The sequence below is a fragment of the Ursus arctos genome, unplaced genomic scaffold (genome assembly GCF_023065955.2).
Source record: "Ursus arctos isolate Adak ecotype North America unplaced genomic scaffold, UrsArc2.0 scaffold_27, whole genome shotgun sequence".
In the NCBI taxonomy this organism is placed as follows: Eukaryota; Metazoa; Chordata; class Mammalia; order Carnivora; family Ursidae; genus Ursus; species Ursus arctos.
This window is the reverse complement of record NW_026622952.1, coordinates 24,958,531-24,974,368: the sequence shown is the minus strand read 5'-3', so window position 1 is coordinate 24,974,368 and position 15,838 is coordinate 24,958,531. Positions and strand designations below refer to the sequence as shown.

At 41.9% G+C, this 15,838-nt stretch overlaps 1 protein-coding gene across 1 annotated transcript in view; it reads right to left on the bottom strand.

Annotated features, from left to right (window-relative positions):
* CSMD1 (CUB and Sushi multiple domains 1) overlaps positions 1 to 15,838 on the bottom strand; it is a 1,583,970-nt gene that overhangs the window by 143,390 nt on the left and 1,424,742 nt on the right. Inside the window, exons 43-46 of the mRNA XM_048226225.2 lie at positions 11,521 to 11,698; positions 9,154 to 9,299; positions 8,267 to 8,347; positions 7,104 to 7,217 (exon numbers count right to left, since the gene is read on the bottom strand). Of these exons, the coding sequence (XP_048082182.1) occupies positions 7,104 to 7,217; positions 8,267 to 8,347; positions 9,154 to 9,299; positions 11,521 to 11,698 (519 nt within the window). The remainder of the gene's footprint in view (positions 1 to 7,103; positions 7,218 to 8,266; positions 8,348 to 9,153; positions 9,300 to 11,520; positions 11,699 to 15,838) is intronic.

The window sequence follows — 15,838 nt, the reverse complement described above, 5'->3', positions numbered from 1 at the left end:
AAAGGTGGTGAAGCAAAGTACTTGCTCCTGCTGAACTACCTGTTGTGAGTGAACTGGGAAGTACAGATATAGGAATGGTTAAAACCATCATGTACCGTTCACTCTACAGTAACTTTCTAGGACTGAACTGGGCAGGTGCATTGGAAATTTGATCCTAGGATCGCATGTTTTCCCAACTCAACTAAGAAGCAAGACCTCACCTTTTCAGTGTATTATTATAATAAGTAAGACTAGTGATTTCTAAACGATGAATTTATCATGTGAATCATTTATCAGTTTATCATTATGAATGAATCACTAAGGTAGTGTGGACACAGTGACATACTTTTCTCCTTCCTGCTCTCCTTTTTTTCTTTATTCAACTACTTCCAAGATAATCAAAATAAAACTGATCTGCATAGGTATGAATATGCAAAAGAAAATCACCAGTCTCCTAATCAGTAATTGATTTCATTGATAATTTATCATCCAGGAGTAATTTATTTATACAACTATTAAGAAAAAATTATATCATCTATTGATAAGGTTCAAAATTAAACAGAGATATAGCAAAACTGTTTTTCATTTTTTTAAAGATTGTATTATTTTTTATTTATTTAAGAGAGAGAGAGATCAGAGAGGCAGGAGAGAGAGAAGCCGACCCACTGATGAGCAGGGAGCCTGAGGCGGGGCTCATCTGAGGACCCTGGGATCATGACCTGAGCAGAAGGCAGATGCTTAACTGACTGAGCCACCCAGGTGCCCCTAGCAAAACTATTTGTAAATTTGAAAGTTAAATGATCAGCTTTTCCTACATGAAAAAGAGATTTTTGTTAGAGGAAATGTGTCTTATTTGTTGAATTATCTCCTTTTAATTAATTAAATTTATATTATTTAATTTATTTAATTTATTTAATTTTATATTATTTTAATTAATTAAATTTTTATTATTAATACATGCATTTTGAAATAATTTCCCAGATAGGTAAAGTTTATGTGATATATTTTGATTCAAGTAACTGTCCAGTAAAAGGCAATTTTTCTTGTTTTTTTTTTCTTTGATTTACCTTAGTGTTCTTATTCAGATGTAACTTAAAATTTAGAAAATGTTTAGGCATAAGATCACCAACAATGAAACATTTCATAGAACCCTTTTAAAAGGGTGCTTGGGGGGCTCAGTTGGTTAAGGGTCTGCCTTCGGCTCAGGTTGTGATCCCGGGTCTTGGCCTGAAGCTCTGCATCAGGCTCCCTGCTCAGCGGGGAGTCTGCTTCTCCCTCTGTCTCTGCCTGCCACTCCCCTGGCTTGTGTGCTCATGCTCTCTCTCTCTCTCTCTCTGTCAAATGAATAAGTAAAATCTTTTAAAAATTTTTTTAAAATAATATTCATTTTGTTATATTAGTCACCATACAGTACATCCCCAGTTCTTGATGCAATGTTCCATGATTCATTACTTGCATATAACACCCAGTGCATCATGCAGTATGTGCCCTCCTTAATACTCATCACCAGCCTATCCCAAAAGAGCCCTTTTAATAAAGAAGTATTTTAGGTAGATTTTTAAGAATCTTTACAATGTTAAGGGGCGCCTGGGTAGCGCAGTCGTTAAGTGTCTGCCTTTGGCTCAGGGCGTGATCCCGGCGTTCCGGGATCGAGTCCCACATCGGGCTCCTCCGCTATGAGCCTGCTTCTTCCTCTCCCACTCCCCCTGCTTGTGTTCCCTCTCTCTCTGGCTGTCTCTGTCAAATAAATAAATAAAATCTTTAAAAAAAAAAAAAAGAATCTTTACAATGTTAAGTAATGGTAAGTTATATACAAAAAATAATTCAAACCAAAATACTCAGACAAAAGCAATTTAGTTTAGAAAGTAATTTCTTCTGTGATGGTGGTAAGATCACTCTGTGAAATATATTATGTCCTTTCAAAAATGAACATACTGGCATTTTTTAAGAGAATGCAATAAAAGGAAATTAGCCTTTCTATCTGGGTGCATAGGTGTAGGGCCTGGAGTTTTAGAATCTCCATGGACGCCTTGACTTTGCAGTGGGAGCCAGAGCGTTTCTCTACTCTGATATCACTAGAAGGCAATAAAGCTACTTGTCAGGGTCATAGATACAAATATGTAAACCCTTTCCTTCAGTCTGAAGCACTACACGGGCAGAATGTGCTTCAACGCCTGCGATGCACTGACCACCTGCCTGCCTCTTCCCGACTCCATTCACTGCTGCCCCAGCACATTTCATTCTGTGCCATTACACGTGAGAAACGTTTAGCCCAAATCTCCCCTTCTGATTTCACCAGCTCCACTATCATCCTTAGGCAACACTGGAACTTCAGATCATCAAGAAAGAGGAAGCTCTCCACCAAGTTGCTGAAATCCACCTGCAGAGCTCAGCACATGCCCAGGTTTGAAAGGTGTGAGTGGTGATAGATCAGAAGCAGAATCTCAGGCATAACTATTTTTATTCTCTCCATTTTCCTCAAAATGCTGCTTCTGTTGCTTGGAGAAGATGCGATGAAAATATAAGTGAAATTATTTGTTTCCTTTTTCTTACAAAATTTCATATTTTTTTTCCAGATGTACATATTGTTTTAAAATGCACTTGAGTATGTCTCCCTGGGAGCTAACGTGTTTTTGATTCATTTGTGTCTCTTTCTCCCTCATATATCCTATTCCTTCCTGTCCCTTGCTATAAACTGTTGCTAGGAACAACACCCACTCACAGTGAAGGTTTCAGAGTCTGGAGGCTCTCCCAGAGCCGGGCCGTTCATTTCTCTATCAGCATCCACACTTTATGCACAGCCTGCATCTCCGCAGGGGACACTGGATTCCTCCTGCTATGAGAAGCACCTTTTTGAGATTCCCATCAAAGACATCTCTGACAGAACGTGCCTCTCTGAGACATTCACCTGAGTTTTGAGTCACTACATCTCTGCACAAAGTTATTCCTTTAGCTTATTTTTGGAGAGAAATGAAATGTGAGGCTTAAAACCAAAGCATATTATTTAATGCATCTTACAGGGGTTCAGCAAAATTAATGCAGTCAAACATTAGGATTTATAAATAATTAAAACTAATTCTTAAAACACCTGTAGGTCCCAGAGAATTGTAAAAAGAGACCTCTAGAAACAGGTGGGAAAGCTGTCTCCTGGGGTCCTTGAGATGTGTGCTATGGTCATGCTTGAGCTTAACCAGAAATGCTCATTATCTGAAGGGCACTGGTTTTCTTTAGTGTTCACTGAAAATGTATGTCTCTAACTTTTAAAAGTAATTGAATATTTTAAAACCACTGATGGATTTGCACTGTTCATAGTCTGAAGCCACTAGATACTGAAGACCTTTGTGTGTGTGTGTTTTTTTTAAGATTTCTTTATTTATTTGAGGGAGAGAGAGAGAGTGAGCATGGGGGCGGGCAGAGGGAGAGAGAATTTCAAGCAGACTTTCAGCTGAGTGCAGAGCCTGACGGGGCTCAATCTCACAACCCTGAGGTCATGACTTGAGTCAAAACCAAGAGTTGGACACTTCACCAATGGAGCCACCCAGGCACCACTGAGGACTGTTAAAATCTGGCCCACTTTTAAGGTTTCCAGCCCACCTAATGCCACTTTCCCAAACACACCCTAAGAGCAAAGTGCAAGGAGTCACCACTTCTTTCCTGGACGTCCATGCCCTTTCTTGCTTCCTGACCTTTATTACTTCTCTTTACTTTTTGAAGGGCTCCTCTTTCCTTAACATGAGGAAAGTCACTTCTGTGACATTCCTCTATTGTAAAATATACTTGGTCTTTGTTCCAGCATCCTGGCAGAGATTCTAGAACCCTTGGAATTTCCTTTGTTTGAGACTATCTTTCTCATACAGAGCCCCCTTAGATTACACCTGAGTTTAGCTAATACAGTGACTTGGGGTGGGGCCCTCTGTAGCATCAGGATGGGTCTGGTCAACAGAAAGACCCAGTGAGGAGCTGGCTGGAAATTCCTGCCCCACTCACAGACCTCTGGTGAAGCAGTGGATTGGGGAGGGAGTGGGGGTAAGCTGAGCTCTATAACAATTCTTACACCCCGATTCTGGGGCACAGAAGCTCCTATGCTGAGACCCCTTCCAGACCTTGCACCCTATACCTCTTCATCTGACTGTTCACCTGTACTCGTTACATAATAAAGGGCACAGAATATAATTCTTCACAATACAAAGGATGTAACTGCTAAGTGTAAGCAAATGTTTCCCTAGGATACATGAGCTCTTCCAGCAGAGGATAAAATCCAAAGAGGGATAACGACTGTTTCTGGTCTATCACAGGTGAGTCAGAAGCACAGGCGTCAAGCTGGCTTTGTGACCCGCCTCCAAAGTGGGAGCCGTCTTTTAGGACTGAGCCCTTCACCCGTGGGGTCGGACACTGTCTCCAGGTAGAGAGTGTCAGAATTGATTCCAACCGTAAGGCACTCAGCCCAAGCTCAGAGAGAATGGGAGAATTGCTTGGTGGTATTGAAAAACATTCCAGACCCTCATTCAGTGTTTTCTAAACTAAGATGAGCATCCAAGAAGGTATATCTGCATAGGATGTTAACTTTCAAGCACGATTTGCTCCCATTGTTTCCAAGGAACAATCAATCGCCCTAAAAGTGGTGATAATTTTCAAAGCAGAGCTTAGTAGGACTCATAACTCACGCAATTTTCCACCCATAATTTATTGGGGGATTGTCCACTCCCTCCCCTTGAGCCCAACCAAATAATAGAAAGGAGTGGAAGAAAGATTATCATTAAGTGGTTATTTGATAAAAGCCATCTGATCCCCTCGTTGCTTTCCCTCAAGAATGTATTTTAGGGGATGGCAGCTAAGATAAATCTCGGTTTGTTTTAACCATGTCTACTCCTGAATGGAAACAGGAGAGAACTAGTAGTCACTGCTGGGAGTTCAGTAGGACACGGGAACCTCCATCCGAGCAGAGAGACTGTGTCTTGTTAGCAGAATCCTCCCTGCAACCGTGTGTGAGAGCCACATAACTTGGGGAAGGATGCTCGTGTTGTGCTGACTCATTCTGTTCCTGGACTGTCATGAATTAATTTCATTTAAATAAAAATGAGGTTAATCTTGGGGATAGCCCACATAATAAAGTAACTTTCCCTCTTTTTGAAGTAGCATGTTCAATAAATGAGTATGCCTTGCTTCACTCGTCAGCTAAGACCACCCTTGCTTGAAATCATCGATGCTGAGAAATTTAAGGCTCTGTTTGTCGGAATTAAGATGTGCCCTAAAAATGTGAAGATTTACCTCAGTTTTTATATAAAATGGGAAAAGATGAACATTTTATCTCCCCTTGCACCTTGAGAAAAAAAATCCACCATAGATGGTTGTCGCTGATGTAATATTGCTATGGACACACTGATTTTTCCAAAAAGTAATGACTCAGTCTCCTGACTTAGCACCCCGCCCAGTGCCCCAATTTTAAGTGAGGCAGGTGTGAGGCAGAGTGTCAGTAACTTCCAGAACTGCGTGGGTCCTGTGAGCGGTTAAAGCAGCCAGTGGACCAAAGAGGGCATACTCCTGAGACGATGGTCTCTGTCCACACCCACCCACGCTCCCAGGGGTACAATTTGAAAGCAGTTTTTTTGGAATTAGTCTGAGTTATGATGGTTATTTAAAACTACTGCATTCCAGATTTTCTTCAGATGTTGAAAATTGTCTCCCTCTCCCCAGGTGACTAGGATTCTGCCTCATTCATCATAAGAATGCAGGAAGCGAGCACACATTCTAAAAGAAGCTATTCAAGGGCGGGAGCTCCTGCAAAGTCAATACCAGTGCAATACAAAGGAAGTTGCAGATAATTAACATTATAAAACACTTACAGGGGCACCTGGGTGGCTCAGTTGGTTAAGCTTCTGCCTTAGGCTCTGGTCATGATCCCAGGGTGTTGGGACGGAGCCCCACAACTGACTCCATGCTTAGTGGGGAGCCTGCTTCTCCCTCCCCTCCCAGCTTGTGCTCTCTATTTCTGTCCCAATCTCTGTCTCTCTCTCTCTCAAATAAACAAATAAAATCTTAAAAAAGAAAACCACTTAGAATAATTCATTTAGTACCCTCTGCATCTTTACAAAAACCCCATAAATAAGGCAGATCAACCATCCTACTTACACACAATGCCCACGGGATAATCATGATTTACCTGTGGTCACTTGTTGGGAATCTACATTGAGTCAATGGATCTTCGCTTCCTAGATTTTGGGCTTTTTTAGGGGCCTCATTATACTGATAAATGAAAATAATCAAACTCCTTGAAAGGGGGGAGGTCCCAATCTTTAAACGAATTGAATGTTTATTGTGATTTTGAAGTCAAAAAATCAAAACTGTTCTAATTTGGAAAACTTTTTAATTGGCCAAACCATCACGTTTCTGTCTTCCATTGAGCCATTTTAGCTTATTTATATTTTTTTCCAGTGTTTTTTTCTCCCAATACTACTTGGGAATGGAGCCTTTCAAATATTTTTAAAGTGATCTAATTATACTCCAATCAGGTGAATCAATAGATTCAGCCTCAAATCTTGTGTTACTCTATATTTTCTGTTATTGCATATGCTCTATGTATTTTAAAGACACGTGAATATATGAAATGTGTGCATCTTATCGTATGCAACCTACGTGCATTTCAATGTTTATAAATTTTACAAAAAAATAGTAAACACTAGATAATTTAATGCATACTAATGTGTTTAGCGGGAAGTGCAGTGATGCCTGTAATTTGCCTTGAAATGTATCAAAAGTAACAGATTAATGGATGGATAGGAAGATAACAGATACATGACTATGCATATAAATACCACATTAATGGTGGAACCTAAGTGGTATTCAGATGGTTATTTCTAAATAATTTCAACTTTGCTGTATGTTTGAAAATTTTCTGGTAAACTGTTGGGAAAAAAAAAAGACCTCCTATTTGATATGCTTTTGATTTGTATTGTAGAGATAGCTAAAAGAGAAAGGTAATTAGGTATTTCTGTTAGCAGGTAATCTGAATTGCAAGGAGATCATAACACAGATTAAATTCAGGGCTATACAAGAAACATGTGGAACAACACGAGCCATACAATTTCCGTGGTGAACGAGCAGGTGTAGGACCGAGCTCGGCATACCTTCACACGTTGGGAGGGAACCCTCAAATTGCAGCTGGGCACTGAGCTTGCACGTCAGTGTGTCCGTCCCAGACAGCGTGTACCCCGGATGACACTGGTACTTCACAAAATCCCCTGAAAGAGCCAACACACCTGGGATTATGTTTCCATGACACACAGAGTGTGCGAACGTATGAAACGTAGAGATAACCGCCTAACAGATGAAGTCAGTGAGCGAACCAGTTCTGAACCCGCACCAGTACTCATTTCCAGTTTGTTTGATCAAAGGGGACTATTTTCACTTCTCGACTTACACAAATGCTGTCTTCACTGATGCCAGCACAGATGATGTGGCAGGTTTTTGCATAGACTCATGTGTCTATGTTTCCACCCTTTCCCCCATGATGACTATTAAAAAAAGACAGCAAATTGGGATTGCTTGGGATTTAAGGATGGAGCATTAGAATGGCTTTAATGCATCCAGAGAGGGCTAACCTGTGACCTTGGCCTAATTAGCGCAATGTTCCCATTAACTGAGCCATCATGAGTGGAGCAGAAATTGGGTCACGTGGTTTGACCAGGGGTCTGAAACATGGGGTGAGGACAGGGTGTTGTATTTGTAGCTGAGACAGAGAAATCCTGGGTCACGGTAATTATACCACAAACGTACCCCACGGCTGGTTTCCTAAGGTGACCTGATGATTATTTAATGAAACTCGTCATTAATATAGAATGATGAAGCAGAATTTCTAAATATTATCATTCAATACACTCACCAATTACATTCTAGTTTCAGTGAAAGGTCAAAGTTATACTCATCATTATTTTAGCTACAAATGATGAAGTCCTTCTAGTGCACGAACATGCTTTTCTAACTAAACGCAAACATCTGTTTAAGTCAGTCTCTGAAAACTTTATTTAAAAGAAAAATACAAACTAGCAAATGCTGGTGGGGAGAGGGTGAGGTAGGGATGTGCTCAAAATGACAGAAGCAAAGTTCAAATGGCAAAAACAAATCATGGAGATGGAGGAAAAAAAACATACTTATTCGATAGATGAGCTCCCTAGCAATGCTTTAGAATATTCTGACAAATACTCATTTACTCATGTGAGTAACTATTGCAGTGCGGGGTGGGTGTTAAAGCTGGGTTGAGCTAATGATATCGTGACAAAGAACACATTACCGATTTCAAAATCCTCATCCTCGGTAAGCATTTCTGCCTGTGGAACTGCGGGCGGAGGCTGGCATTTCTTGAGCTGAAATGCTGAAGGGTTTATGGAAAACAAACAAACAAACAAACAAAAAAAACCACTGCATTACATTCGCTGAATAAACAGAATTATTACAAAAAGCAGCCCTCTGCTATTGTTTTAATGCTTGGGTACACTGCAATGTCTGTATTTGTAAACCATTGTTTCATAAAAGACTCAAGCTTACAGGATTATTTCATGCCAAAGAATATATCAAGTCAAAGAGAAAAAGGGTACAGTTTTAAAAATTATGACTTTTAAGTAAAACCACTTTCCATAATTTTGGGGGCTCCTGGAAGAGAAATGGTTCCGCCGCGGCCTGGTGCCAGGTCCAGATTGACATTTGCTAAGGTCCCTCTCTGCACCCCATGCAGAGGACTTCCACGGGTGCGGTCCTCACGAGATACAGGGGACTGATAACGCTTTTCTCCAAATTACTGGTTTTCCAAAATCATTAAATTCACTGTTGCCTCATCCATAATTCCATGGTGTTTGCTACCTTGACTCCTCTGGAGACAGAAACGGGAAATTGAGGAAAGGACTACGTGTGTTTCAAGGGTCTCCATACCAGAGTTTCATTTGCAATCCACTTCTCTTGGAATGAATCCAAGCTTGCCACACACCAAATGTGACATCATCAAACAGCATTAGGCACAAGAGCATCGCAGGAACCTCCGGCATCGAATGCAAGAAAGTCCCAGAGGGCTCTCGCTTGGCAAAAGCAAGGGACTCTCTCACTGGAAAGGACGCATGTGTCAACACTACCAGGAGAACCAAATGGAATCCTCCGCCTTAATCGATAGAGTGAGAATGCACTGACCGTGAAAATTGAGAACGAAGAAGCCTCCGTTCGAAAAGTCGCTGTGGAACTTGAGCAGGACTTGGTTGGTGGAGCTGTACGCCGTTTCCAGGGCTGTGTTGCCACTGAAAACTCCCAGCTGAGGTGAATTCTGATCAGGCCCATCCCTGGGAAAGAGAGAAGTTTGAGAAGGAAGTTCCTGATCACACCTGAAACTCACAATCATTTTCTTCCAACACATGGACTCTATCTTGGCCCAAGCAGCTTGGTCTGAGCCTGCGCTCCAAGGCACCGAGCTGGCGCTCACGCAGGGAGACTCGGGGCTGATTTTTACTCACCCCCACTGCAGACCTTTTCAGAGCCATCACAGAGACACGTTCATACTGACTCTAGTGACTGTAATACCATGTAATACCATGTATCAAACGTCCACATTTGAAAGTCTAAATTCAAAGGTGTTTCTTTAATTGTGGGTGAAATTTATGGAGATCTTGCTACCGAAGTAAAAAGTTTTTAAGAATTTATTAAAAAGGAAATGACGGTGCAAGCTCGAGCCCCAGGCCCAGGATAGCAAAGCCAGACTGAGCTGCACTTTCAAATACTCTCGGAGTGAAATTTTAAGGCAATCATTCAGAAATGTTCAACATCCATGAAGTCCCCTGGATGGTCTCGGTCTGAGCTGCCCCCGGCAGAGGAGGTAATCTGCAGGATAAGACCACCCGCCCTTCCCCCTCAGGGAAGGTGACCTTGACTGAAACAATCCTTCCTCCTGCTAGTAACTTCTTGCCCCACCCTGCTTGCTATGAAAACCTTCCGTTGTGTACCGGTAACTCCTCAGCCAGATGGAATGCCACCTGATTCCTGAATCACTAGAATCACTAAATAAAGCCCATTAGATCTTCAAATTGACTCAGTCGGATTTTTGTGTTTTTAACAAACCGAATAAAATACTACTGTCCTGTGAACACTGTGTTTAGAAAGATCGAGATGTTTAATGTCACGAAGTTGACTGGACTTCTCGGTCTCTCTTCTGTTAGCGTTCTGACAGTAGACACTCTATTTCGTTAATTATGAAGAACTTTTGCTTCTACCTGCTAAGTCTATACGTTAATCCAAGTGAAAGGGTTGATAGTGTAATGTTGTGGGTTTTGTTTTGCCTTGGATTTTGAAAGGGCAGCTTCATAGAATCAATTTAATATTTAAGTTCCCCATTCTTCCTCACTCCCTCAGCCTCTGCTTCAGCCATTATCACCTCCCTGCAAGAGTTATTTCTGCAGCCTCAAAGGCAGCCTCCCTTCTTGCCCCCAGTTAATACATTTCCCACAAAATGAGACTGGGAATTCTGCAGCCAAGGTGATTCCCCTTCCTAAAACCCTAGCGAATCCTCATTGCTCTTAGAACCAAGCCTGGGATCTTTCACGTGATTTATAAGCTTCTATATTCTCTGTCTCGCTCACCTGGACTCCCATAAGACCCATACCTGAGATCTTCCAATACCCTGAACTCACCCTGTCCCCTTGCTTTACTGGCTTTCCAATATCCAGAGTAACCCTTAACCTTTTATGAACCTTCTACGCCAGCTTCCCCAACACATACACACACACACACACACACACACACACACGCACACACACATACCGCATCGTTACCCGGCATTAATCCAGAGTTTTCATGGCAGTTTATGCTGGCAGCACAGCCTGCTGGTCAAGCCTGGGGTAAGCTCACCTTCTCACACCCCATCGGTGCTCCCTCCTTCTCCCAACATAGTATCACAGAGGACTTTTCAATCTCTGTATCCCCTATAACCTCTTGCGTCCAACAGCAAAGGTAGAATAGTCATTCCCATAGACATGAATATGTAGCCAAGGATCACAGAAGTCACTTACCCAAGGCCACATGACTCATTGCAATGAGAACCAGAACCCAAATCCCCAGCCCTGGCTGCGGGCTCGGTATTACTTCCTACACATCATATGGAAGGGCAGTCCTGCCATGTTTACAAAAGATGGCGGGAGGGCTGTGTGTGATTATCTCTTCAATATTTCCAGAAGCACCAAATTCTTATCATGGCAAAGGATTCTAACCAACTTTTCTTTTAGAAAAAAAAAAGAAAAAATAAAAATCACTCTTAAAAAATGTAAAATACAATTATGTTGAGGTAATCCATATTCAAAGTAATCCTGGATTCATCTACCATGTAACAAAACTCAAACATGTCACGTGACATTTATTCTCTGTATCGCTGGGTTTCGTTGGTAAATTTCCTTTCCAATATCTATCTAAAAACTTCCTTTCTTAATATGTAATCTGACATAAAAGCCCGATGTCAGGGGTTGCAAAATGGGTTAGCACAAGCACAAATCAGCCTATAGGGAAACAACCTCTTACCAAACAGCAATGTAGTCATTCACAGCTTCCGTCTGTAGCAAGGTGAAGTTGATATAGACCCCATGGCCAGGAGGGACGGTGATAAGCCAAATGCAGTCCTTCAAAATTGGGTACTCATCTGGAAATCCGGGGGAATAAATGGTACCATTCTGAGATGTCACATTATACCCACAAGGAGCTGAAAAGGAAGCAAAGAGAATGAAGCCCTGTAAATCAACTTTAGAAAAGACACAGTTAAATATTTCTAAGTCTCCAAAGTCCCTTCGCCAAAATTTTCCTTATAAGAATAATTGTGGAACATTTCTCAGTAACGACTTTGTCAAAGTAATTCCCCTGAAGTCTTAAAACCTTAGAAGAATTATACTTCTAAACTAAGTTATCTAAGTTCCATTTAATGTATTCTCCAAACACTCAAAATCCCTTCAGGATAAAGTCATTGCCATATAATTAAAAAAAAAAAAAGCCCTTATTCAGTCACTCAGTTAAGTTACAGTTATCTTCTGCAACCGAGTGGATAATCCATTGCACTACATGATACGAGGGATTAGGTGGAAATTATGCATAAATATATCATGGAAATATTTTGTTGTTGTTTTAAGTGAGAGAGATTTCTAAAACCTATTTAAACTGCCTAAAGGAGTGGTATCCAAGCCTATTTGCCTAAAACAAAAATGTTATCAATTCTTGACAGATCAATACCTGAAGAAATGAGATAGAATTATATACATGGTGTTTTCTTGAAGCACTTCCTCCTCTCATCAGCTTTCCCCTCCTCGAAGACTCACAATCCCTAATCAGCCTATGTTTATTTTACTTAATGAGCTGGTATTCTCTGTTGCCATGGCAATTATTTTGTTTTATCTACAGAAAAATGAAGTGACTATATATTAGCAGAATAATCCGGGATGCATTATTACATTCAGAAAGTGCTATGATACATCGAAGTCATAAACGAGTAGACTTCTTAACCAACCAAAATCGGATACAGGTGGTCTGAGTGTCTGTTACCAGCGTGAATCTTCTGGAGCTTTCAAAGACTTGTCACGAAAGGTGTCAAATTTAAACAGGCCAAACTACATTGTAAAACAAGAGAAACAAATACTTGAATACAAAATAGGGAGTGATGATATGCCACGTGGCATATGGTACGCTGCTGCGTTGACCGTACAGATGCATATGTATTTCAAAGGATGTAGAGAATGTTCTAGTGTAAAATAGACTGAATCCAGCCCAAGTTTTAGCAAGAGCCATTAGAAGAAGGGGCTATGGAGAACATTTCAGAAACATTATGGCATAAGTTTTGATAAGTGGGGTTTGGAGGCTGCCAAACCTTGCTTTGGAAACTAGCAAAGCACAGTACAGGGACACCTATAATTTGTAAAATGGGGCCATGATCTAGGCTGCAGTCACAGTGAGCTACTTGGTGTCCCCGGAAGATGTCATACTTTCTCTCACCTCCAAACTTCATGTAAATATTCACCCTTCGTGAAAAGTTCAAAGGCTTTCCTCCTACTCTGCTGCCAGGGTGAGCTGATCCATTTCTTCAAAGCTCAACTTACAGGTTAGCTCTGTCTTAATGGTGGCTTGGCTCTGGATGGCCATGTTTGTTCACCTGTCACGTGGCTATAATTAGCTGCCAGCTGTTCTCATCATTAGACGGTCAGCAACTAGAAGTCAGGGACAGTGTTCCTTTTCACCCCTACTCACACCTCACTCTCACGAATCCCCAATGCCTAGCTCATATCACAATAAATAGGAGACAATAAATAATTGATGAATTGAAAATGAGTAAGACAGTAACCGCAAAATATTTTAGTAAAAATCTATTCATTTGCTATTGACTTACATCTGTAATCTCCAAAACTTCCCTTGTGCATTTTGACCTTTCAAATAAAGTCTTATCATTGTATAGCCCTATTACATATAGGAGCACCCTTCCCAATGGTGAAAAAAAACAAGTAAACAAAAAGGATGATGCCCATCTCTTCAAGGGCAAAAGAAACGATATGGTGATGTTCTTGGGAGGGCACATTGCTGCCTTCTGATGTTCTTTATGTCACTTAACAGCTCTAGGACATCACGCAAGTCAGGTATCCTTGCCATGAGTTGTGTAGGATATTCAAATAACAAGTCCACCATTCTTATTCAAGGAGTATTTACTGAGAGTCTATCATGGACCAGGACGTGTGGGGTTGAGAGCAGAGAACCAAAGAGAGCTCTACACTGCCTTTGTGGGCTCACTGTGTAGTGATGCAGAAAGTACCAAGCAAATGCTAAGTCAGTATAAAAGTCAACTTGTGTAACTACGATGAGGGAAAGAACAAACACTACTTGTCACAAGAGCTAATAACATTCCATGAATGCACATAAAATTCCTCTAGGCAAATGTTGCTGTGTTGTCTAGAGAGGAAAAAAGAGGACCCTAAGAAAATGAGGGGGAAGGTTCCTTCACCACTTCCCCTGACCTGTCTGTGATCCCAGAGAAGGCTTTACCCTCATTGTCATGGCCCCAAAGGCATATTTAGATTTCCACATCTGAGGGCAATGTCACTTGAAGTTCACAGAGACAGTGAATGTGGGATTTAACTCAGCCTGACATGAATTTGTCCCCTCCATCCTCTCTCTCCGAAGGTGAGGTTCAAAGTGGACCCTGAGGGGGAGATCAATTCTGAAGCCGCTATGAGGCGCATCTAGTCACAGGACGATCGGTGCACCACCGCCAAGCCCGGGCACCTCCCAGCTCCTCACTGTCTGCATGGGAGCCTGGTCACAGCCGGGCGAGGAAGGCCACCAGCTGGCCAGGAGAGAGCGCATCAGCCTACTATGCACTACATTTCACACCTGGAGGTGATATGGGGTCAGCCTCTCCTCCACTTCTGGGAGCCAAAGAGTCAATAAACACATAGTCATTCATGCATTTGTGAATGTACATTCTGATACTGTGATTTATAATAAGAAAAGTATATTCAGTCTTCCTCCCTGTTCTTGGCACAGAGCTCCTGAAACCCTTGGATAAAAGCTAAATGATAAAAGAGATAAAGGTATCCTTAGTTATTCATAACAAGATCCTTCCAACCACACCTGAGCTTATGTGAATAAGGTGACAAGAAAGCACCCAAGGATGGGGCTGGTTGCCAGGGTTAGGAGCTAAGCAAGTAACCAGAGGATTGGAAATTTCAGCCCTACCCTTAAACTCCCGGGAACTGGAGGAGCTGTCGGTCAAATTAATCACCACTGGCCAGCGATTTAATCATCATGCCTCTGTAATGAAGACTCCATAAAAACCCCAAAGGATGGGGTCTGGAGGACTTCTGGGTTGGTGAACACTTGGGGAGCTGGGAAGATGCTTCCCCTGGAGAGACTATGACACTCTGCTCACCTTCCAATACACCTTGACCTCTGCATCTCTTCCAACCAGCTGTTCCTGAGTCATATCCTCTGTATTGATCTGTAATCTTGTAAGTCAAATGTTTTCCTGGGTTCTGTGAATTGCTCTAGTAAATTTATTCAGTAGGAGGACGGAGTCTTGGAGACTTCTGATTTCTAGCCAGTCAGTGAGAGGCACAAGTAACAATCTGGACTTCGGGTTGGCATCCAAATTGGGGCAGGACAAGGGCAGCCTTGTGGGATTGGGAGTTTCACCTGCGGGATCAGAAGCTCTCCTCAGGGAGACTATCCAGCAGTGTCGAAGAATTGCTTGTTGTAGGGAAAAGGCACCCACTGGTGGCCAGGAAGGCCAGAGTGAGTGTTGTCTGTAACCTCGCGCACATGCATGTTAAGAATAGGTTGTGAGAAAGGACTGCTGTGTGAAGTACAACTAATGAGAAAAAGTTTTCAGGTTATTTCTGTATGTGTTTCTCCAGAGAAAAATACGTCCGCGAAGATGATTAAGTTGTCCACTTCCATCAAATTCTAGAGCCAGCATTATCTACATTGAATGTGATGGAGGTGATGTCTTACCTGAATGTCCCATTCAACGGGAAGTTTATTCAGTGCCTATTTATATGTAAGCAGCCTTGGGCCCCATCCTCACTTCCTACCCCACTCCACTGGGTACCACTGCCTGAATTATCAGTGTGGATTCTGTTCACTTCACTGTTGTTTGGGAACGTGAAGCTTCTAGGTGGCTCATACAAAACGTGCTGGGTGTATCTCACCAATTCCTACTCATGTGGAGCCAGGGCCAGAAGATACTGGAAGATGAGCTGGTGGGCATGGTGGACATCAGCACAGGGAGGTAGAGACTCCCCGTCACTTCATTTTATCTGGGGCTGGACTTGGAAAAATCAAGGGGCACTGAGGCATGTCTTTATTGTGC